This window comes from Corvus cornix, chromosome 20 (genome assembly GCF_000738735.6).
Source record: "Corvus cornix cornix isolate S_Up_H32 chromosome 20, ASM73873v5, whole genome shotgun sequence".
Lineage (NCBI taxonomy): Eukaryota > Metazoa > Chordata > Aves > Passeriformes > Corvidae > Corvus > Corvus cornix.
Window position 1 is genome coordinate 12,759,209 of NC_046349.1, and position 24,399 is coordinate 12,783,607.

The window sequence follows — 24,399 nt, forward strand, 5'->3', positions numbered from 1 at the left end:
GCATCAACAGGCTCTGAACCTCCGTGATGGCTCTTGAGGAAATGCCGCCTTGCCAGGAATCACCTCGGAAATTCCATGGGAAAGCCCTGGGAGATGCAGCAGCCACGTCCTCCACTTCTTTCACCTCCAGACATCACCATCCCAATGGGAATTTTAGCCAAGAAAAAGGTGGAACCAAAGCTCCCTCCAGTCTGAGCAATATTCACACGAAAGGCATGAGAAAGACCAACCTGGTGCAGCAGAACCAGAGAGAGGAGAGATGGAAATCTAAAGGATTCACCCAAGTGGAGTTCCAGCACTCCCAGTTCCAGCACAGCTTTCAGCAGGGAGGGAAAAACAATGGTGAAAAGCTGCTCTCTACGTTTTTTTGGTTTTTTTTGATGGAAAGTTGAGGATTTGTTAGAATGGTCCACTTAAAAAAAACCAAACAAAAATAAAATCACAGTTTTCATTATCAGAAAGTGTTTTAGCATTAAAGATTCAGACTGTAAACACAGAGTTCTGTTGCTTGGCTGCCAAAAATAATTGGAAAAATAGCTTTTATACCCCAAAAAAAAAAAAAAAGGTATTACCTTGTACACAGCTTTAGTAAATCCATGACACAGTGATTTCATATTTCTAACATGCACTTTTCACCCTCACAACCCATGAGTAATGCTCCGAAATTTGGCTGAGGGGGAATTCTTTATTTAAATTAATCACACTTCCAAGCACGACCCTGGAGAAGCTTTTCCTACTGTGAATGGGAGGAACAAAAGGCAGTTCATGGGCAACATCTCCCCAAAAATTATAAATAACAGCCAATGTCCAGAACCTCCTCCCATGGGCAGCAGCAGAAGGATATAATGGAAGGATCATCCCATGGGGAACCTCCAGCAGAGCTGCCAAATTTGGAACTCAGGTTTCTCCAGCCTCCAGGTTGAAGATTTTGAGAAGTGTCAAAACTGAGACTTGATAATTGGGCTTCATTTTGCACAAAGGTTTTTTTTAACCCTCTTCCAGGAAATGCTGTGATGGGAGCACATCCCCCAGAGACCCCAACTCACTGCTAAATACAGACCTGTCATGACCCATTCCCTGGGACACGGCAGGTCAAGCACAAACAGCTGCCAAGTTCCACTCCAAGGTATTTTCCTCAGACGCCAAGAAAGGATTCGAATGCAAGGGGAAAGAAAACCAGATTTTCCCCATCCAGGACAGCAACCACCTTGACATTTAGGCCGAGCACACTTGCATTTCCTGCAAGGGAATGTGCTAATGAATTCCAGCCCTGGGTGGAATGTAAGTTCTGAGTCAGCAGAACTTACATTTTGGCAATGAAGGATTTAGGCTGACTTGGAATTTTGCTAATGGGAAGCTCCTGTCTGAGCGTCCCTGCTGGATATCCCAGGGCCTGCCTGCGGGCAGAGGAGTCCTGAGGGTGCTGTGACACGGCTCAGGGTGCTCAGCAGCACACACAGATGGACAATCTGGCACTCTGGGACTCTCCGAACTCAGGGGCACCAATGATTCCCTGCGGAAGAGTGGCTGGAATCCAACTTTCCAGCTTCCACTCCTTCCATCCTGGGCACAATCTCGTGGCACCCGATTTCCGTGTCTGGAAAACAACACCCCACAAGCACCTGGCGGCTCTTCACAGAGCGGGGCCTCCAAGTCTTCACCTGACGGCATCTGAGCTGCCATCGAGGCTGAGGCTGCCTCCACCTCTCCCAGCTCCAGGGGTATTCTCCACTCAGGCAGTGGTCCCTCCTGGCATGATCCAGAGCTTTATCCAAGGAGCAATTCCTGCTGCCAGCGCTCCACCTCGCACCTGCGCTCCCAGGGGAGCAGTCCTCTGGAAAAAATCAGGATCCCTGACCTGCTGTGCCACCCAGCACATGCCCTGCTCAGCCCAGGCAGCTGAGCAGCCTCCCTGTTGCTCCCCTGGCACAACAGATGGTCCCAATTGTCTGGCACATCCTCCTGGAATTCACACTGCCGGGGCGGCAGCCTGCAAACACCCCCACGCTCCTGGAACCCGGCCAGGAGCAGGCACCAAACACCTGCAAATACTGAGGCTGAAGTTTGGTTTATTTCTCCTTTTTTTTTTTTTAATTTTTTTGCGTTTTAAAATAGCTCTCCTCCTGCCAGGCTCTTGCAAAACGAGTGTTTTCATGGGTAGTTTAATCCGTGTATGTTTTATTTATCTGAAATCAGGAACTAACGTACACTTAGCAAAGTAATTCTAAACTGAGGGGTAAACCACAAATATCAGACCTAAGACTGTATTAGCAGAGAAATGACAAGAAGAATGGTATTTTGTTAAGGTTTAAAGACCTCCCTTTGCATATTTCCCCCCTCCTTTTCCTTTTTGAGCCTCCTTTGGATTAAGATGACAATCCATATAACTGAAATGCATTTGATTAGATTAAAAACTAAAATACTTGCAGAGCTGTGTGGTGAGAGAGTTCTGAACCAGGACCAGGGATTAATCAATCAGTCATTTCCCAGCTGACAGAACGAGCAGAGCTTCAGCCTGACAGATCCACTCAGCCAAAATTCTTCCACTTCTCCCATTCCCATCAAAAACATGCCCAAAAAGCAGTTTCCTAAAAAATGATCCTCAGCATTCCAACTATTGTTTGAATTAGTGCATAATTCTCAAATATGGGGAGCATTTCAGAGCATAACACCAGGGGTTATATTTATTGCCTCCACAACTGCCACACTCAATGGTTCCCAAGCACTTTGGGGTTTCATCTTAATTAAGGATTCATGGCTCTGTCTTAGCTCACTGAAAATTGCCCCGTGATGAGAACAAATCAAATATTCCCCAGGAAACCCCAGGGGAGCATTTAACGGAAAATGTTATTGCTCGCTCCTGCTGGTAAGAGCTGCCTGCACATCTCTAACCTGCTAAGTAAAAATAACAGATTAAATTTTGTATGGAATCATGGAAGGGTTTGGGTTGGAAGGGACCTTAAAGCCCATTCAGTTCCACTCCCCTTCCCTTCCCTTCCCTTCTTCTATCTCTTCTCTTTTTCTCTTCTCTTTTTCTCTCTTCTCTCTTGTCTTTTCTCTCTTCTTCTTCTCTTCTCTTCCTCACAAATATTCCACAAGCCCCACTAGGTGGAATTTTAGTGGAGACACCAAAACACCCTGAGAAGTTCCTTTAATTCTCTGAAAGCCTTGAACCTGACGCCTCGCTCACAGATAAGTGATAGCATTCATTAAAATAAATGTTTAACAGCTCGTTATTAGCAGAGTGGTCAGACTTGAAACATTTCATTTGCTGTGATACAGTTTTGCCTGGAAAACAATTACAAGTTCCACAGTCCAATTTTCCAAATGGATTATTCCATAACCAGACAGGAAGACTGTTTAAATTACTTCTGCTGTTTCAAGGCAAGATTAACACAATGGGATTAAAACTTAGAACCCCTCGAGGACTCGGTGTATTCCTGTCAGCAGGGTGCAATTAGCTGGGGTTTTATTGGAATATTAAGGATTCTTCTGGCACATCACAAAGTCAAAAGAAATCAGAATTTCTTCCTTCCTCCAGTAGTATTTTGTTCAAGCATGTGGCAATTTGTGGCTGCTTATTTACGTTTAACAAGTGAAAATCAGACAGTCACCTGGAAAGCAACTCTCTGTGTAGACCTTGTAGCCTGGATCCTAATTATTTTCCCTCCCTTGTGGGACCAAAGGAATTAAGTGGGAAATTTGCTTTGTGTGTGCAAATCCCCAGTTTACTCCATCAGCTACAGATGACTGTTCTCACATGACCTTTATTTTAGGACACTGTGACCTTTCCACTTTTAAAAAGCAGAGCAGGACTAGTAAGGATTTAAGGTTAATATTAGACCAAAAAAAGTATTTATTTCTGGTTTGCTCTTCCCGTGGTGAGGATGTCCAAGCTCAGGCCCTGGTGCAGAGCTGCAGACAGGGACACATTCAAATGCAAACAAATGGGACTCTCCAAAATAACAGGAGCACCACCAAGGCACTGCTGGGGACCCAAAATTCAGATGGGCAAAGAAAGGAGCTGCTGCCCAGCCTCAGCCCCAGGGACTGGTGCCACCACGGTGCCACCACAACCAGGGCCCTGTCAGCCCCTTTGCACCAACAAATCAAAGGAACACAGCAGTTCAATGCATCCCAGGAAAAAGGAAAGCCTCAGAAGGAAACACTTGAGTGAAGGAGGCAGGGGCTGTTGAGAAATTAGCTCCATTCATCATTTTCCTTTTCTACCCTTTACAGTTTTATGATGGATTAAACCTCTCCCGAGACTGATGGGCTGAGTGAGGGCTCCTCAGTTTTTTTAGCTGCTTTCAGCAGCATTTGAGAATCACTCCAGAGCCCAGGTAGGAGTTGACTTTAAGGAAAAAATTCTTATTTCTTTTGACTTCGTGATGTGCCAGTAGAATCCTTAATACTCCAGTAAAAACCCAACAAACTGCATCCTGCTGACAGTGTGTTCCTGAGACCCTGGGGATGTGCAGGTGAGGTTTTGCTCTCATCTGCCACCCTGAACCCTTCACTAGCACAGGCTCGTGGCACACTTGACACCTTCACAGGTCTGCCTGGGTTTTGGGGGTTTTTTTGCAGGATTAACTTCTCCTGTCCCCAAGTGACAGCACCAGAATTATCACAGCAGAGCCTCTCCACACCACCAACCCTTGCACGACAGCAGTGACCACCCCAGACCTCTGCACAATGGCTTCAGCACCAAAATCCCACCAATATTATAAATAAAAAGCAGGTGACATGCAGTGAGTGTTGAAGTCTCTGCCATATTCTTTGTTGGGTGTTTTTATCAATAATTAACTCTAGTTTTCCTAAGAATCATTCAACTACAGCCTAACACAGAGCAGCAGGGACATGCTCTTTTTTCACTTCTTCCAGCAGCTCATATTTAATACTTTCAGAATCTCCATCATTTGCCACGTTTGAATTTCACACATTTTACAAGGCTCATTTTAAAAAAAACCCTCTTTTTTATCCACCTGTGCTCTTTGTAAATGAGTACATTTTGCCCAGAAATGTCATTTAATATTCATTAGCTCCCTCTCAGTGAGGTTTGTTAAAAATAAATGGGACCTGTCAGCTTGGAGAGCTGACAACTCTAAACCAGAGAAGAGCCTTACTCAACATCCTTGGTTTCAGTTCCCTCTCTGCCTGAGAATATTCTCAAAATCCAAATGAACCCCAGAAAGTCAGCAATTTTTCCACTTCCCATCAGCCAGAGCCATCCCTGGAAGTGGCCAAGGCCAGGCTGGACAGGGCTTGGAGCAACCTGGGACAGGGGAAGGTGTCCCCAAGGTAGAACTGGATGACCTTTGAGGTCCTTTCCATGTGATGGGCAAAGTTCTGATAAAAACCACACAAAATTTGTGTGTAAGTCCCCAGTGACGGTTTCTGGAGTTTGATCATCACTCATTCCTGTCAAATCAGCTACCAGAGATACCCAGAATTTAAAGGAGAAGCAATAGCTTGAAATGAAGTAACTGTTAAGTAGAGACTAAGCTTGGCCTAAAAGTGAAAATCCCTCCCAGCTAGTGAGGCTTTCCATGGTGCTTGAGTCTGCAGGTCCAGGCTGCTGGTGGGTAAAACACCTGCAAACAGGTGCTGACCTATGGAATTTTGTGAAAGAGGAGAAATTCCAGTCTCATTTAGGCTCCTCTTGGATTTCATATCCATTACCCAAGGTGCTGCTCATATATTGCATTAATTTAGTGGACAAGACAACAAATTATTGATTATTGCATCAATAATTGACAGATATAATAACATAAATGCAGTGTTTCACACAGAGCTGGAAGTTCTCACACATTTCTTACAGAGGGCTCTGTGCAGCCCTCTCCCAAAAAAGGGGAAAAAAACCCTCATTACTTCTGCAACTTGCTTAATATAAACATCAATTAACTATTTCTGGGCCTGACTTATTAGAAATAGCCACGGGTTCTATGACCAATCGATTACAGGTTCCATGGCACGTAGACAGGATTCAGAGACAGGATTCCCTCAGGATTTCCTCTTAAAAGTCTGTCCAAATGAGTGCAGAGCAGCTTCAAGCTCCTGGGAATTCATGCCCATCACTGCTAACCTTCAGTTTTTGCTAACAATTATTATGAATTAAAAGGTTTCTCATTTCCACCTCCACGCCCAGGAGAACGACACACGGAAATTCTCAGGTGAATATGAAACGTGCACATCACTCCAGAGCAGTGGCTGAAGGGAAAATCCTCATTCTTGTAACACCAGTGAATTCAGCAGAGGTTTTCACACCAGGTCCATGCTGTCCTTCACGTCTGGAGCTGGCTCCTGTCTTCCCACAGAGGCAAATTCCCAGGAAAATGGGAACCTCCAAGTGCTTTTTGAATTCCCATGTTCCTGGGAATGTCCCGTGTTCCATGTTACTGTAAACACGAAGAGCAGGAGCCACTGGGAAGTATTTCAGATGTGATTTTAAAGGGTTGAGGAAAGGCCAAATGCTTTAAAAATAAAGTCCTTCTCCACTCACTCAGCAAGATGTTTGCTACAAAGAATGTTTACTCTGCCTCCACTGAATGAAAGCACACACAAACAGCTTTAGGACCCTAAGAGTTAAAAAAGTTTCAATTTTCAGGCCAACTAATAGACAAAACTTTGGATTTTATTCTTGATATTGCATCAGATAGAAACAGTTTGAGAGAACCTTGTGCCTTACCTTGTGGTAGCATCTGAAGTAAGCAGCTCGTTCATCTGAGAACTTCTCCAGCCTCTTTGGCCCTTTGCTTGAAGCTTTCTTGAACACTAACCAGCACCTCTGGTAAATCTAGAGACACAGAAGAATAAACTTGGCATCTTCAGTGGCCTGAATATCACCAGTACTCACAGAGAAGTTAAATCCCCAATCAGCTGTGGACTCTCAGAAGTTCAGAGGGAGCACAAGCCCAAGCTGTTGGGGAGCTACATCCTGTTCCTTTGGATCCAGCCAGCAACTCTTGAGTGAGAGGTGACACACTGCATCAGCTGTGAATAAGGGTAACACAAGGGAGCAGGAACTGAATTACTGACAAGGGAAAAAGCAGATTATTTAACTGCAGAACCCAGCACCATTCTGTCATTTTGCTCCCAGGGTCTAATTGAATTTAAATTCAAGTCATTTGGGGCAGGCTCTGTGCAGAGTGGTTTTTAAAACACCTTTCCAACCACAGCACGAAGCCACTTCATCTCTCCAGCTCCTGCCACAATTCCCTGCAATCTTCCCAGCCATCCCTTAATTCTGGTGCACTCTCTGCCGTGCTCCTGCATTCAGAGCCACAGCTCTCAGCTGAGCTCAGACTGCCTGCAGAGAAGGCAGGAATTACAAGCCTTGCCAACTGTTCACAGCCCACACTTCATCAGTAATTCCAAAGTAACACCTGGTAGCTTCGAAATAAATCAAAACTGCCACCGAAATTAGTGTGATTTCAAAAGCAAAGAAAAAAATAATCAGACCAGCCATCAGCAAGGCACTCACAGCACAGATTCAGTGGGGTGAGCAGTGATGGGACCCATCACAACATCCCACTGCCCCACTAAGGCAGCTCCCAACAGGAAAACAGCTCTATCCTCTGACCCCTGCTGGGTCAAAAAACTCTTCATGTTCATGAAAAGCAGCTGTAACTCCCTTGCTGAACCCACAAAGGGTTGTTAACTGACTGGCTGTGCTTCTTTCACCAGTTTTTAGCTGTTTCTCCCAGCTGTATCATTTTTCCCACCCCATCTCACACACGGACTCTCACACTCCTGGCCCACGTGGCTGCAGGAGCATTTAGTTCAAGGCCAGGCTGCTCCCATGCCAGGCACCAGCTGAACTGATCAGGATTTTCTTCCCATTTTCCAGCTTTTTGGGCACTCAGCCTGTTCTGTTTAATGCAAGGGTTTGATTTGGATTGCTCAGAAATCACTGACCACAGTTACAGCTCACACCAAAGCCACAATTTAAATATGCACCTACTTCTGCTGGGAGAGACTTTGTACATTTGCCTTCTGAGAATTTGGTTTGCTGGGCCAACATCATCTCTTCCCACCTGATAACGAAAAATAATCTCCAAAATCCCACCCAAAAGAGACTGTCCAAAGTTTGAGTATTCAGCCCTTTTGCTTTTCAAAACCCTGTAGTTCTAACTTCAGCCATTAGAAGCCCAAAGAAGGGAAGAACCCTTCAGTAATCGTTTGCTGTTGTACTTACAAACAGACTCAGAAGAATAGACACACCCTCACTGCTTAAAACCTTCAAAAATGGGATGGTGGAGATACCAGGAATGGGCACTGTCAGCACTGTCCCACCTCTGTGCTCTCCAAGTACATAAAACTCACCCAGCATCACCTTTAGGGAGCATAAACTGCAGGAAACCCTGAATCTCCAGCAATAAAGCAATAAAAATAGTGGGATTTAAAGCTCCCTTCCCATCAAACCACTCCATGATTCCACCAATAATTTGGCAGCACCCTCCTGGGAGCACTGAAAAATTGTCAGTGCCGTGCCCAGGACAAAGAGTGAATCCCAGACCCTGTTTTGAGCTCCACCACAGAGCAAGGAACGAGGTCTTTGGTGCCACCACGGTCAGGGCTGTGCCTGAGACGTGTCAGCACTTCAGGCTGAAGGCATGGACTGCACGAGCTGCTTGTGTTGCCACAGCTGCTTGCCAGCAGCACGAAGCACCAGCCCCAAATGCTCCCAGGTGCTGATTCCATCAGAAACACTGAGCTCACTCATCCCCCAAGCCAACACTTTCCCTGCTGCTCCGTGAATAGGAATTAGCTGGAAGTGGTGCTGTAATTACCTGCGCTGACAGTGATTAGGGAATCCAAACAGCAAATCGGGGGCTGATGTGCGGGGAGAGCAGGAATAGCTGGCATTTGCACAGCACCTGAAACCCACCAAGGTCTCCCTCTGAGATCTTCTGAGAAAGTCCAACTCAGGATTTAATTCAAGTATCAAAAATCAGCATCTATTCCTTACGGCCTCTCCTGAAAAGTTCAGCTTGAAGGAGGCCACGGAGCAGGTAACAACATGAAATTCCAGGGGACTATCCCGGCTGTTTGTGAAGTGGATCACCCGACTCCCAGAGAGGCTCTGCACGGCCAAGGTCACATCAAGCCAGTTCTATTTTTGGCTCCAGAGATGATCTGATATAAATCATTACCACAACTGAAGTGACTTCAAAGGAATGATGCAATGTGAGGATCGGGATTCCTGCCCCTCGGAGCTTCCCAAGCAGGCAGGAATGCCCAGGAATGCCCATCCCTCCTTGGGGCTGGAAAGAGACCTCAGCAAACCTGAGCTCAGCTGGAACTGGACCAACCCATCCCCCCTGCCACGGGCAGGGACAGCCTTCCCTATCCCAGGGTGCTCCAAGCCCATCCAACCTGGCCTGGGACACTTCCAGGGATGGATCTGGCTGAGGAAAGTGAAAAAATTCTTCTGATTTCTCAGCTTCGGGGTTTGAGAATATTCTCAGGCAGAGAGGGAAACTGAAACCAGGGGTTGATGTCTTACATGATGACCCAAACCCTGGAGCATCCTGGAAATGAGGGTGGGAGAGAGACCTGGCAGTCCTCACCTCCTCAGCTGAGCAAAAGATCACCAAGGGCTGGATTTCCAAGTGCCTAAAATGCTCTGCTTTGTACATGAAACACAGATTATTCCACACAGTAAGAATGGAATAGAATATTCCACATGATTAGAAACAAAGTATTTTAATTTAGAAGCTAAAATCTGAATTTCTTTGCCCCAGCCCTCACTATTTTTCCTCAGGAACCACGCTAAAAAGCCATCTGAAAATGGCCAAATATGTAGAAATTGGAGGGGGGAAGGTTGTTTCTCTGATCTCAAAGGCCGGGGTTTAAACCTGGCTGTTTTAAAAACTGAGATATGTGGCCTCCACCACACTGCCCGAAAGCACAGCTACTTGACTACCAAAACAAACAATCCCACCCTTGTTTGTTTGTTATTTCACAGGGATCCAGAAGGAATGTTTTTCTGCACTTTGCCCTGAAACAAAGCATTCCGATGAGCTGCATTTACGGGGACACTGAACTCGCCATCACATAAACACAAACTCTGCTTTTTTCCAGAGCAGGAGCTGCACGTTCTCTCCTGCAGCTTGGGATCCCTTCCAGAAACCCTGGAATATTGCCAGGGATTTGCCTTTGGTGACTCCAGTAACCTCTAGAAACACACAAAACAGCAAAGGCATGGCACAATGCCTGAGAAATTCCTCAGTCTCTCCTGAAATTTCCCTTTTTTTTTACCTTTTGGAGGAAAAAAATGCAGCCACTTTACCCAAGGCTGGTAGGAAGCTCACCCTGAAGGCTGCAGATGGAAAATGATTTGAGCGTTTTGTTGGATTTTGGCAGGGCTGGAATTCCAGGTCCAAGGTCGTTCCAAAGGGAGCTCTTCACACAGGCAGCCCACCAGGGTTTGGATTTCCATTCTTCTATTCATGAAAAAAAGGCTTTAATTTGTCACTTCTGAGTCAAAAGGTGGGAGATGAGCCCCGAAATTGTTGTCATTTCAAAGGAAATTTGTGAGGGGACAGGATCTAGAATTTTGCTGTGCTTCTAGAAAAATGAAGCCGTGCCAAGAGAGACAGATTGCAGCTCCTTTATTCCATCCCCTCCCCTCCCCAGACGTGTCTGAGGCAGCAGATCCCCATCAGGAAGCTGTCCCCCATGGAAAACTGGAGAGCTGCTTTCGAGTAAAGAGCTCTGGGTACCAAGAGGTCTGGTTTATCTCTCATCTGAATGGGACTGTGTGACCCTAGAAAAGGCACCACAACCTCTCCATGAGCTCACAAACTATTTTATTGGAATTATTTCCTCCATTAAATTACGGCTTGCCTCTCTCCTTTTCCAGCCCATGCCCATGTCCCCCCACACTGGCAGCTTGTTCAGCTCTATTTCAGCCTGAAACGCCACAAAATAAGCATGGAACAATTACAAATAGATGGATCACTGGATGGAATCCCATGGCTGTGAACGTCTCTAACTGGAATTGTGCTCGGCAGGACTTAAATGATCCCTGGAGAGTGGATCAGTGGCTGTGTAAAATCAGCAGCAGAGTTGCCCACGTGTTGTCTGCAAAGCCATCCACGCTCTTGGCAACAAGACGATTTCCCTGTCCCAGAATACCCATTCCATGTGTTCTGAGTGAGCCATATTCCCTGCCATCAGCCCATAGTGACTGCATCAATCAAGGCTGGTTTGCATCCAGCTATTTCCTTCTCCTGGGCACTAAAGAAAATCTCAATTTTTCCTTCCCCCCCGAGAACACATTTGGGGAAGAATAAACCTCACTCTTTCCCCTCATTCAGGCTGCATCTCCACCAACAATATTTGACATGAGAGTCATCCACAGCTGCTAATAGGGAATGAGGCTGTAATCTTGTCTCTGATTGCATTCAGAATGCACAATGTTGCTCAGGATTGCAAAGGTTTTTTCAAGTTACAAACCCCAGCTTTGGCACTGGCCAGGACTTGCTGCAAGGCCAGTGCACACAGAAGTGCCTGGCAGATCTTTAGGAACCTGTGCACCTTTAACTCGTGTTAATGCAAGTCACAACAGATTCCTATTGCTCTGAAACATCAGGCATTTTAATCAGTCTTTTCTCTTCAAAAACTCTCCCCTCCCGACTGGAATTACATCAACCAGAAGTGGGATTTTTGTAAATGGTTCAGGCTCAAAGCCATTCCTCCAACCTTAGCTTCAAACACCCAAGAGCTGGATTTGAGCCCACAGACACATTCCCACTTGACACAGTAATCAGAAAGCAGCTTTGTTCTACATCTTCATTTATTTGGGTCCTTCAGGACTACACAGGATTGATTCCACAGAGAAGATTCACTGCCAAACCCCCCTGAGCAGCTGGAAGTCTGTGACACGTTGTCTGAGCCACGCAGGGAGCTGGGGAGCAACATCTGAGTGCAGACGGCAAAAGAGCTCACCCAGGATCTGCTGACAAGCCAGGGATGGATTCTCTGCTTTGCTGGGTGTCCACGCTGTGCTCTGGGACAGGGAAACACAAGCAGCACTGACAGATTTTGCTCCAAACTGGCCATCAGTCCTTGGCTCGGACAAAGGGGGAAATGCTCCCCCAAACTGCTGCTGGCACAGATCCCAGAGGCACCGGGCTCACTGAAGGGCAGGGAGCAAGTGCTGAGATATTCCAGCCTGATGGAGGATTAGATAGTAAAACAATGTTCAAGGGACACCTGGGAGCTTCCAAGAGCCTCTTCCAGTGAATCACTGCAAATGTCAATAAAGCAGCAACATCCCCTTCAAACTGCTGATGGACCCAGCAGCTGCAATTCTGGAGTTCAGCAGCTCCTTAATTACAGATCCTGGCCAGGTGATGAAGCAGTGCACCAGTAAAATCCCTCTGGCACACGATCTTTGGAGGGCTTTGCAAGGACTCTGTGGTTCAGACAGGGCAGGGGAGCCATCTGAAGCAGCACTGAGGACCTCGAGGGGCAGGGACACCCAGGAGGGGGGCACCTGGAGCTGGACAGTGAGAGCTGATAATGGAAAATGTCTTTGAGCAGGGCTGGGGTTTAGACCTTGCTTATCCCACAGGAATATCACAAGTGTTCTGTAAAGGAGTCATTTCTCTCCCTCCTCTACTCACTGCACACTGGGATGTGCTGCTTAAATGCAACCTAAAAGACATTAAAAGCAAGACTTGAGTCTGCTCTCCCTGCAAAACTGATGAGTTGGACATGGTATCATTAGAGAGAGCATTATCTGAAATATCCTTCCACTTCCAGGCTGGTTTTTTATGGACCTACAGCCTTCAAAGTACAGGTCTGCTGGCTCGTTGGGGTTTTTATAAATCATACACAGACAAGGTTATAATTCAGGGCTGCTTAAGGCCATCAGGGGAGAGAAGAGCCACTCCAAAAGAAGAGCCAAGAAGCATTTCCAGCAGAAACCCTCCCTTGCCAGTGACAGCTGAAAAAAAGCAGCCAGGCTGGAGCTAAGTATCAGATTCAGCTCCTTGAACATCTGCTAAGCTTTGTACACGGGCACAGTTAATTCTGGGCATGAAACTGGATAGGAGAGAATCAGCCTGGGACTGTAACCAGGGAGAAGAAATAGTGAAGGCTTCTCTGGAGGTTAAAGCCGGGCTCTGTGCAGGCAGCTCGTGCTGCCAGCAGCTGGATTTGCAGCTGGATGTGCCATCCTGCTGGGCCAGGCTACGGCACAATCCCGGGAATCAGCACCTTTTAGGATTAGGGAGCTGCAGAACAGTTTATAGTGAGTTAGGGTTTGGAATTACTCCTTTGTGTCGCAGAGTACCTGATTTGGTCACTGGAATTCCACTGGCTATGGGGGGCAAAGGGCATTGACACAGCTCATTAGCAGCTCACGGAGCTCATTAATTAGGACATGGGATGCAAGAGGCTGCTCTGGGTGAGAGTCACAGCTCTGACAAGGACACTCCTGCTGAAGCCAGGGCAGCAGGATGCTCTCCCAGCAGGCACAGCTGGGATCTGCTCCACACTTGGGCTCACTCACAAACTCAGGTTTTCACCCCCCAGAGCACACAATCATTTGCAGAAGCTGCATTTCAGAGCTGGACTTGTAATTTTAAGATTACACCTAAGGAGACCAAAAAAAAAAGGGCAGAAGTTGCACATGAATGGAGCCTTTCTGTCAGTAAAGTGATTTTTCCAGCACTAAGCTGCCAGCATCCAAAGGCAGACACGGGAGAAGGGCTGCAGCTCCTCCATCCTTGAGCAGCTCAGCCAGACCTGCTGCCCACCTGCAAAACTCAGTTCATGATGCTTGTTAGGAGCTGCTTGAGGGTGACAAATGCCCTGCAAGCCCCTCACTCACAGATGGGATAACCGGAATAACTTCCCATCCCTGGCCTGCCGTCATCCCCTGCCATTCACCAATTCTTCACCTGCAAGCTCCAGGAGGCAGCAGAGGTTTTTGTGTAATAAATACAGCTCATGCCATCCCTGCAGACAGCTCCAGGTGTGGAGGTGAGTCCGTGGCACTGTCCCAGCACAAGGTAAATTTATCTCATTCCTTCCACATTTCCCCTTCACTCCTGGCATCAGAGCTCTGCAGCCACAGGTCACTCCCCGGGCTGCTGGGGAGCAGCTTTAAAATCAAAGTGAAAGATTAAAATGAAAGAGCAAATCGTGCTCCCAGCGAGTCACTGCAGGCTGGACTTCACCAAACGCAGTGTTTTGGGAGGAGTGAGGGACTTGCAGCCCATGAAATCGGGGGAAGGAGCACCTGAGAGCTGCAGAAAACAAGGGAAGGAGTTTTCCCGAACTGCTGAATGGGCTGGGCCTGCCTTCAAAGCTGCTCCAGGGAAAATTCCTGGCACTCAGAATGGATTTCCCTTCCCAAACACTTCAGTGCCTGCTCAGGGAAGGATCCTGCCCCTCTCCCCAGCACATCTGGAGTGATCCTGCCCCTCTGCTCAGCCCCCAGAGGCACAAGGAGGGACAGGCAGCTCCTGTTTATTTGGTTTTTTTTTTCCTTCGAGTTGGAGGAATGGACTAATATTGACTTAAAGAAACACTGAATAAAATGAGGATTCCAGAGCCCATATTTCCCTGGTAGAATTCCCTTTTCCACCAGCTCCTGCAGCTCCCCTGCACTTTTCCAGGCTGATCTCCACATTAGTTCAAATGGACAAACCCAGCTCGTGTGAATTTCTCACATCCCAGCTGTGTAGCACTAATTAAAGACAGAGTTCAGGAGTTCATTCACATTTAGGTAGATCCAACCTCGAGAAAGCTGCATTAAAAATGTCTATAAAAGCTTAGCAGAACAGTCTTAATTTGCACTTCTCCATTTAACAGGGAAGAGCCACTTGTATTTTACCACAGCACCGTGCCAGGAGTCTTCCTCTCCACAGGACGAGTCAATTCGGAACATCACCAAACATCCCCCCTCACCTTCCTGGAGACATTCACAGGAAATTTCCCGTTGCCAAACACAGGGCATTCATTGATAATTCACCAGACAAACACTCCTTGGCAAGTGAAGGGACAATTTAACCTCCTCCATTGACATTACTGGGGAGAAACACCACTCATTTTACCCTGTTGATCTTCTGAATTGAAACAAGTGACATTATTATCAGTAAAGCAAAAAAAAACCCACCAATAATCATTTCAACAGCTTGAACTCTCGCTGGTATTTGACAGCACTTGATGAAGTCAGACAAAAAGATAATGGAACAGTCCATCATCTTCCACGGCATTCCTAAAGCTACACAAACACCAAATTAAGATGTCAGTCTCAAATTAAGATGTCAGTCTCAGGAGCAGCCCTTGCATCTGTTACTTTCTTTCAAGTGTTTCCACAGCCACTGTAAAATGTTATTTATCCCTGATCTCACCCCAGGGCAATGCCCATGCACAGCAGCAGGAGAATTTCCTCCACACTGGGAAAGGAACTGACTATGAAAAGACATCAGAATCACCAAAGAGTAAATCTCACCTGTTTTAATTGGGTTTCCTTTCTCTTTCACTGCCTTTACAATCATCCCTGACACATCCTTGCAGGGCTGGTGCTGACACCTCCAGAAATCACTGATTTTTCTACCGAAGGAAAAGCAAACAGGGAAAAGGAGAGAGCCAAGATCTGCAACCAGCAGGTCAGGGAAGTACTTGGGATAAAGGGAAAAGGGTGATGTGGTCAGATTTGCATTAAACTTGTTACAATAAAACATCCTTAGAATAAGATAGCAAATGGGTAAGAGCCGCTTGTTCACTAGTTAACTCAGTTCAGGAAAAAATTTGGAATTGATTGTTTTACTTCACAAACTGAGCCCATCTTCCAAAGAAGAACACAGAAGGTAATTTATCAGAAAACAGGCTGGAAAGCACAAGAAAAGCCATTCCTCCTCCTAAAATGGGCCAGTATCAAACCAGGAAATCATACTCCAAATCATGATCTGTATAATCTTCTGGGGAGAAAAACAGGAATAGTTCTGAGGTTTGTCCTTTTTGGATTTTGGTGGGGTTCTTTGGGAACAAATTAAGACCCTTATTTCTCCAAGCTGTTCCCACAAGTCAAATACTAAAAGAAACAAAACGTAATTCCACCATGGGAGCTGCAAAACTTCCTTTTACCTCACCCAGAGCCGGGCTGAGCACCCTGCTCCCCCAAAAAAAGGGGTGACACAAGGTGACAGCACCCAAATGACAAACCTTTCTCCAACCCCAATCCCAGAGCTGACCCCATAAAGACACTGGGCTCTCATCCCATTAACTTTGTGCCACAGGGAACCCACAGGGGTCTTGCTTCAGCCCCAGTACCCAGCTGGAGCTGCACGAGGCTTGACTGGCATTTTCTGGGATCCCTCCCCTCACCAGCCCAAGGAGAAAGCTCCAACTTCCCAAGGAATGTTCTGGATCCCATCCCCGCTGCCGCTGACAACTTCTGAGCAGTAAGAAACCTTAATATCTGTGAATATATTCTAACACCTTATCTCGCAGCTTGCTGAAACTCTGAATTTCCAGTGGGCTTAATATCTCACAGGTTGAAGTCGGTGCCTGAGAAATCTGCTCAGTTTTTCCTTGTCTCCAACTTCCAGACTGAAAGGATCTGCATAGGTGAGCAGAGTTTTATTAATAAAGCTGCTTCAAATGTAGATACAGGCAACTCTTCCTTCTCCTTCCCCCAGCCTTACATCATCCTTCTTTCCCGTTTTCACAGCTCATGCTCTAAAATCCCCACATTAACTCTCTGGCACATGTACTCAAGCACCAAATCTCTTCCACCATATGGTTCTAGTCCTGCAGATTGTCTCTTCCCCACTCTACCTCTCCTCCCACAGGGTTTCACAGAAACAGAGCGACGCAGAACTTGTCAAAGTACATGTCACTGGCAATGTTCAACACTGATCTCCTCAATGAAGCTGCCACAGGACTCAGTTTAATTAAAATCAAGCACAGCAGACCCTGAGAGCTTGAATTGCTCTGCAGCTTTCCACAATCAAATGTGTCTCCTGAAGTGGACAAGTCCTGAGCTTTATGCCAAAGTTTCTCTGAATTTCTAAGCAGGAGGCAGAAGTTTTCCCATCTAAAACAAGGGTGTGCAGTCAGCACTGATGCTCTGCCTCCTGAAGAACAACCTACAGGACAAAATTGCTGGATCTTCCCAGTGCAGTCCTGCACGTGGCCAGTGTCCAACAGGGAACTCCTCACCCAACACTCAAACACAGGAAAGCGTCCCATGCTCCTCATTTTAGGTGAAATTTTAATGTCAATAAATCACTGATCAAAATGAGAAGCAGGCAGTCCAGAAACCTAAGAATTATTTTTTTTCACTGAGTTTTTTAATCAATCCAGAAATATTTGAGCACTTCAGCATTTCCCAGGAACAAACAACTGGCTGCAGAGTTGTGGCAGTCCCAGCTCCCTCCTGTCACCAGCTGAAGACTGAATTACTACAAATCCCTGCCAGGGGCTGGCCAGGAGTGCCCTAATTCTGTGCTGGAGGACACCCCTGACACCACATTCTTTCCCCCTGATGTGATTAAGAGGTTTTGGGCCAGTCAGGCCCATCCAGCACAGAAACCTGACCCACACAGATCCAATTTCTGTCCTCAACGAGGGTCATGCTAAAGAGGGAACAATTCCACTGCTGTAATTCCAGCAGTCACATCTCCCACAGGAGACACAGCCACCGTTAATTTTGCCTTCCCAAACCTCACAGTGAGTGGGATTTCACTGAATCTGGCTAAGCTGGCTCAGATCAGTGTTAAACCATGTCCAGAACACCACACAAAGGGATGCTCCCCTGGAGTGCCCAGGGCAATCCTGAGCAGGACAGGCTCAATCCCTGTCCCATGCACCCAGCACAGCCTGGAAAGGGCCCTGCAAAGGCAGCAGCTGGAAGGAAAGGGCTCTGGGCTGAGCTCACCTTTGGCCCTTCAAACAGCCCTGCTGCTACATGGAGGGGCACAAGTTTCTCCATCCTCAGCAAAGGTGGTCAAAGCCATAATTGAAGACTCCCCTGCACAAATCTGACCCCATCAGAGGACTGACTTCTCCCCAGGCAGGGCTGCAGGAGTGTTCCAGAGGCTGGACAAGCCACGACTGAACCCCTGCAGGAGGAGGGCTGATCTGTCCTCAGGAACCCGCCAGGGACAAACACCAGAACTGCACTGAAACCCCGCTAACCTCACCTTGGGTGCTCAGATCCTTCTGGAGCCAGCCCCGATTTCCATGGAGGGCCCTCTGCAGCAGCCAGCTGAGGCTGATCATTCCCTGCATAACTCAGAGGGGGCTGCAGAGAGCCCCCAGGGCAGGCTGGGGATTTAATTAGAACTGTTGTTAAACAGACCTCAAGGTGGAAGGGACCTCCTGAGACAAAAACCTGGCAGCAGCACTTCCTTCCCAGCTAAAAAGAATTCCACTCTGCCCCTCAGTTCCCCTCAACGAGCTTTATTCCCTGGCAGACAGACCAAGGAGTCTCTGCATTTTTAGGAACAGACACTTGGCTGTTCGCACGGCTCCGTAAGTCAGTGGATCCTCCCAAATGAGGGTTTTTAACAGCCTGCAATGCCTTGATAGTAATGCAAGCTCGTGGGGCAGCCTCCCAGAGCCGCACCCGCAGGATACACCCTCATAAAATCGAGGCAGCCAGAAAATAAATCAGGCTGCCTGCTCGTGATGCCCACCTCTGAGAGCTCCACCCATCAGTCAGGGCTTGGATTATTGTCCTGAGCTGTAAACATCCCGTGTGTCCAGTGAGTGGTGGGATTTGTTTTACACAGCTCAATACTTCCGAAGGCTTTTCTAACAAACAACAGATTGCCAGGACTGTTTAAGTGTTTCTTTGCTGCAACAGCAGCAATCTGTGTATATTGATTCGGCAGCATCTGTTGTCCTCTACTTTTCTTATTTTAATAACCCTCTCTTTTATAAAAGGAAACATTTTGTCCTCTTCCAGAACACAGGCTCACCTGAATTTTAATATTCAAGTTATTTCAGCATCTCCTATCCTGCTTGTATAACCTGTAAGGCTTGGGAAGGCTGCTGCTCCATCTGTGAGAGCCAAAGTTGTCTTAGTCTTGCATCTCCACCATGAAATGAAGACAACCTGAATTAACATGTTGAAAATAGGCAGGGAGCAGAAATAGTTTCAGTTTGAAAGCTGGCTGAAGTAGAAAGCAGCACAACTGCTGCATTTGTTCTGTTTCTAATGAAATAAATAAGTGTGCAAACAACCGTGCCTTTTATTTTTTATCCACAATGCATTCCTTGCTTCAACCCGGGTTTATACTGGATCATGGCACAGACTCTCACATTAAAAGTCTTCTGGAATAAAGACATTTTAAGAGTTATTGACATGACAGATGCAGCTTTGAGGAGCTTGTAACTCAAGGGAAGAGCACACCCGAGCACAAATGGCTGTAGATGGCCCCACAACCACTTTTAAGCCACAAAAGTTTAAAATTTGCTGTCCATCCTGGAATTTCTCCTGGAAGATTGTTCAGTAACAATGCACACACAGAGCTTTGAGCCACCTTGTGCCACACCACAGCACACAGAACGAAGCTCACGTGAGTTTAAAAGTGATGCTTCTGAAAAATGGAAATACAATGGAAACACTTGCACAGCAGCCAGGTGTGATCAGAGCAGACAATGCCTGGCACAAAGCACAGTCATGTTTTATCCCAAGCTGTCTCAGGAAGGTGTTCTATCCCACCTGGAAAGCAGCAGCGTGGAATGGAAGCCAGCACAGCCAAACCCTGTGCTGGGAAGAAGGGAACACCTCTTTTCCAAGCAAACCAGTGAGAACGTTTCTGGAAGCTGATGTTTTCCAGTCAGTCAAGTACTGGCAGAGCCTCCCTCCCCTCCACAAAGCCTCAGGTGCCTTTTCCCTTGTACAGCTCTTCAGGCTCACCAGTGCTACAAACCCCTCTGTTTCAAAGCTTGGCTCCTGTTTTGATTTTCAGTTGGTATTTGAGCACTCAGCTGAGCCAGCCCAACCTAAAGCCAAAGCTCAGGTGTGTTCACATCCACCCACCCCAAAAACAGAAAGACAGGAACAGGCTTTTCCATTTGGGAAACATCTCCCTGATGCGCTCCCCCTCAGAAAGGACACACCTGTACCACAGAACGAGGTGTGATTTGAAAATCCTAAGCACAAAAAAGCCTTTCCAGACAGAGAGAGGCCATAAAGCTTCACATACAGAAATAAAGCCTTGAATCAGCTGAGAGGTGACTGCAAAGCACCGGGTGTCCTCCTTCCCAAAACACAGGTCCTGGTGGTCTCTGACAGAATCCCTCCTCCCAAAGCAAAGCTGGTTTTTTCCTGGTTTAAAGAACTCTGGAAGGTTGTGCTTGTGCCCTGTCAGCAGTTTTCGAGCACACAGCCTCCTGTGTGTCACTGCTAATGACACAACAGACCGACACCATTGGCTGAGGGAATTATTTTTCTCCCTATAAGGATGGAAAGAATCGGGAAGAGTGAGCTTTCTCCTGAATATATTTGGCTCTGCAGAAGACACATGTGATACAAATGTTGCTATGGAAACTATTCTATTAAATAATACTCAATTAAACTTCCACGTTTCAAGTGCGCAGAAAGAGTTCAGGTGCAAAACCAATTAGCCTAAATTCAATTTTGGAATTACAAAGTAGGGCCTTCCAGAATTGTCACGTTCCTTTTAAAAGAGGTTTGGATTTGAGCAAGCTGCTTCTCTGCACCCCTTTCATTCCAAATGTAGCACCTGCACCCCAGTTACTCAGGAAAGTCATTTCTTGAGGTAATTTGTGGCTCCAAGCTCTGCTCCCAGTTCCCTTAGAGATGGAATTACCACAGCGTTACAGAGTCAAAGCCAGGAGCTGCATTCAGCCTGGAGAGACAATGCTCAGATTACAGCTGTGCCACCAGAATACAGGAATGTATTTCAGTGACTCCCACTCACATCCTGTCACACAGGGAGTGCTGAGATCCCTCTCAATTAAACAGGAATCCTACACGGGGCTGGAGTAGGCTCATCTTTCCTGATGTTTTCACAGCATGGGAAAGTTGTCTGAAAGTTACTATTTTATAATCTAAAGTATTTTTTCCCTTCCTGCCTGCAGCTCCTGGGTGTCCCACAGCCCTCCCCAGCACAGCCACCAGAAAACAACCTGTTGGCATAAATCCTTCAGCCTCTGAAGGAGCCAAGCCCACATCAGCCACACAGTGAGATTGAATTCAAGCTCTTGCTCAAGCCAGGAGCTCAGCCAGCTCCAGGTGTCACATCACACCTGCAGCCAGGAGGAAGGTGCACCAAGGAGCAGGGACACACTCCAGTCCAGCCTTTAAAGAACTCAGACTGATCATAGTTACCCATTTCTGCTCTCAGTCAGGGTGCTGGGCTGTAAGCAGCTTACAGAAAATGCTACAGGAAGAAGCTGCAGCCACATCTGCTCTCGAGTCCTGGGCCAACATTCCAAGCTGGAAACTACCAGGAGAGAAAAGCTTTGCTGCTGCTCAGGCTGGTTATTCCCAACAAATGGAGCAGGGTTTGCCCAGGTCACCTCTCCAGCATCAAATCCAAAGCAGCAGCAGCCAGACCCCAGCACCTCCCAAGGTCCCTCTCAAGCTCGGGAATGGTGTCAGGACAGGAAAATCAGAGCTGAGGGCAGCTCAGGGCTTATCCTCAGCCATGGCACCTCTCTGGGACTCGGCTTGGACTGCTTCACAAAAGCACTTTTCATCACCCCTTCTGTACTTTCCAGCCACTGATAACGATACAAACCTTTGGAACTGGAACAAAATCCAAACTGTCCTTTCAAAGGAAACATTTCACATTTGTTCCATTTCCATGGACTCGGTGTCATTCTCCATTTCTCTATTTTTGCACTCAGCTGTCACAGGCTCATCTCCTAAGAGGGCATCCAACATTTCCTCACCACCAGCACTCTCAGAGAGGTCTGGAAAGCCTTTATAAAGGAAAGGCACCAGCACTGACAGCATTTACAACTATTCCAGAGTTAGATAAGCCTGATTCACATGTTCATTGAGCTTCACTGTTACAGTACGGAAAAATGTATCACAGTCTAATCTTACTCATCCTTTATGCTGGAGCAAACTGAACACTGATATATATTCAGTAATGAAACTGAATCATGACACACCAGTTGTGCCAAATTTACTACAGGTCCTCTCCGAATGACATTACCTCAATCTGTCACAGAATCACACAGTATTACAGGATGAACTGTGCCTGCAAGCGCAGGGATGAGAAATCCAGCCTGATGGAAGACTTTTAAATGCTTTCCTGTTTCCAAAACAGCCGGAGAGATGGAAGTTACCAAAACTGTGGAGAAGTCATTGCCCATGGATACAGCAAGAGATGGGAGCTGTAACTGCAGTGAGGCAGCAAAAGCTTTCAGAGGACCACAGACACTTCACCAAAACGAACAAATTCTGAATTGCCAACCCATCAGTTTGGAATAAACACAATAAATCAGTTTCTTTCCTGTCCTGAGAGGGAGATACACAAATGATAAGGTTTTATACATGCAAAGCGTCCCTCCAGGTGCATCCCCCTGAGCCAGGCTCACTAAGGGACATGGAGCTCTCCAGTCCCATCCCCGGACGGCTCAGGGGAGCAGCAGCCCCTGGACTGGGGGAACAGCCCAGGAATTTCAGAGCTCATTCCAGCCCAGGTACTGCGGGGAACTGCCCTGCCACTCCCGGCACATCCAGCACCTACAGCCGGAACCGGGAACACGCCGTGGCAGCAAAACAACCTGAAAACAACTTTAAAATTACACCAGCAGCCAAAGCGGGCTTGGCGAATTTTCATTTCGCGCAACTCAAGCGACGCTAAAAGCCCTGAAGACACCGCAAACCCTCACTCGTCCCAGGCAAGACCTTAAACCCCAACTGGCAGCAGGAACCGCAGCACCTGAGCGGCTCCAGAGCGCTCAGCTCAGCCCTGCCCGGAGCTCTCGGGACCCCCAGTCCCGGGGCACGGCCACCGCCAGCCCCGGTCCCTCCCGGAGCTGCGCTCGGAGCGAAGGGCAGCGCCGGGAGGTGGAGGCAGCGCAGCATCCCCGGCTCCCAGCGGGAGAGAGAGGAGAAAATAAATATATACATACACACCTATACATACTATATATTTAGGCGCCTTCACTCCTCTCTCCCCATCTTTTTGTTTCCTGGCTCCCCTGCGGATGCACCCACCGAGCTCAGTTTGCAAAAAGAGACAAAGGAGCAGCAGGGGAAAAAAAAATAAATAAAAGAGCAAAATGCCCAGCCCCGGGGCAAGCGCCCCCGGGCACTCACCCCCAGCCTCCGGCTCCGGATGCGCACGTAGCCCTGCTTCACGATGTCGTTGAAATTGGAAGCCATCCTTGCCCGGGACAGGCGGCGGCAGCGCCGCTCAGCCCGTCCGCATGGCCGAGCAGCGCCGGAGCCGCGCCCCGGCAGCGACAGCACCGCCCGGGGAGGGACCGCACCGCCCCCCGAGACACCGCACCTCCCTCCGCACCTCCCTCCCAACACCCCGCACCTCCCTCCGAATACCCCGCATCGCCCGGGGAGGGACCGCACCGCCCCCCGAGACCCGCACCTCCCTCCCAACACCCCGCACCGCCCCCCGAGACACCGCACCTCCCTCCCAACACCCCGCACCGCCCCCGAGACACCGCACCTCCCTCCCAACACCCCGCACCTCCCTCCCAACACCCCGCACCTCCCTCCGAATACCCCGCACCGCCCAGGGAGGGACCGCACCGCCCCCGAGAGACCGCACCGCCCCTTCGAACACCTCGCACCGCCACCCGAGACACCGCACCTCCCTCCGCACCTCCCTCCCAACACCCCGCACCGCCCCTCCCAACACCCCGCACCGCCCCTCCGAACGCCCCGCACCGCCCCGGGAGGGACAGCCGCACCCCTCGGTACACCCCGCAGCCCCCCTCGGTACAACCCGCCGCGCCCTGCACAGCCCCGCACCGCCCCTCGGAACGATCCGCACCACCCCCGGAGCCACCCTGGGGCGCTCCGCTCCACCCCGCACCTTCCCGCACCAAAGCCCGAGCGCCCCGGGCCGGGGCAGAGCTGCCACAGCCCCGTCCGCACTCCCTGTGCCACCCCCGCCTGCTCCATCCCCGCATCCTCGCCAGCCCCCGCTGCCCCGATCCCGCACCCCGCCCTCCATCTGCAGGTGGCTCAGCCGAGAGCACCGTGATCGGCCCCACCGTGCGGGGCCACCTGCCTCTCAGACCTGTGGTTTTTCTCCAGGAAAGTGGCTTTCCCTGGAAGTCTTTCAGATGCCTGAAATGCAGCCAGGATTCTCCGGAATGTCCTCCGAAGGACGGGTAACCCGAGCTACTGCCCTGTGGCCGTGCCTCACGCCGAGGAAATGTCACACGAGCCTGGGCTGTGTTTTCTGGGCAGCGTGT

General features: G+C 48.3%; 1 protein-coding gene across 3 annotated transcripts in view; it reads right to left on the reverse strand.

The window, feature by feature from the left end:
* DOK5 (docking protein 5) overlaps nt 1-23,463 on the reverse strand; it is a 31,959-nt gene extending 8,496 nt beyond the window's left edge. The window contains exons 1-2 of one of the 3 annotated variants that reach the window (XM_010396795.3): nt 23,279-23,460; nt 6,689-6,796 (exon numbers count right to left, since the gene is read on the reverse strand). In XM_010396795.3, coding sequence (XP_010395097.3) covers nt 6,689-6,796; nt 23,279-23,344 — 174 coding nt within the window. In that variant the 5' untranslated portion in view covers nt 23,345-23,460. Of the gene's footprint in view, nt 1-6,688; nt 6,797-23,278 lie in introns of all 3 variants that reach the window. The other 2 variants (XM_019284500.3, XM_019284499.3) reach the window with 2 other exon arrangements.
* Between the last annotated feature and the right edge of the window lie 936 nt (nt 23,464-24,399).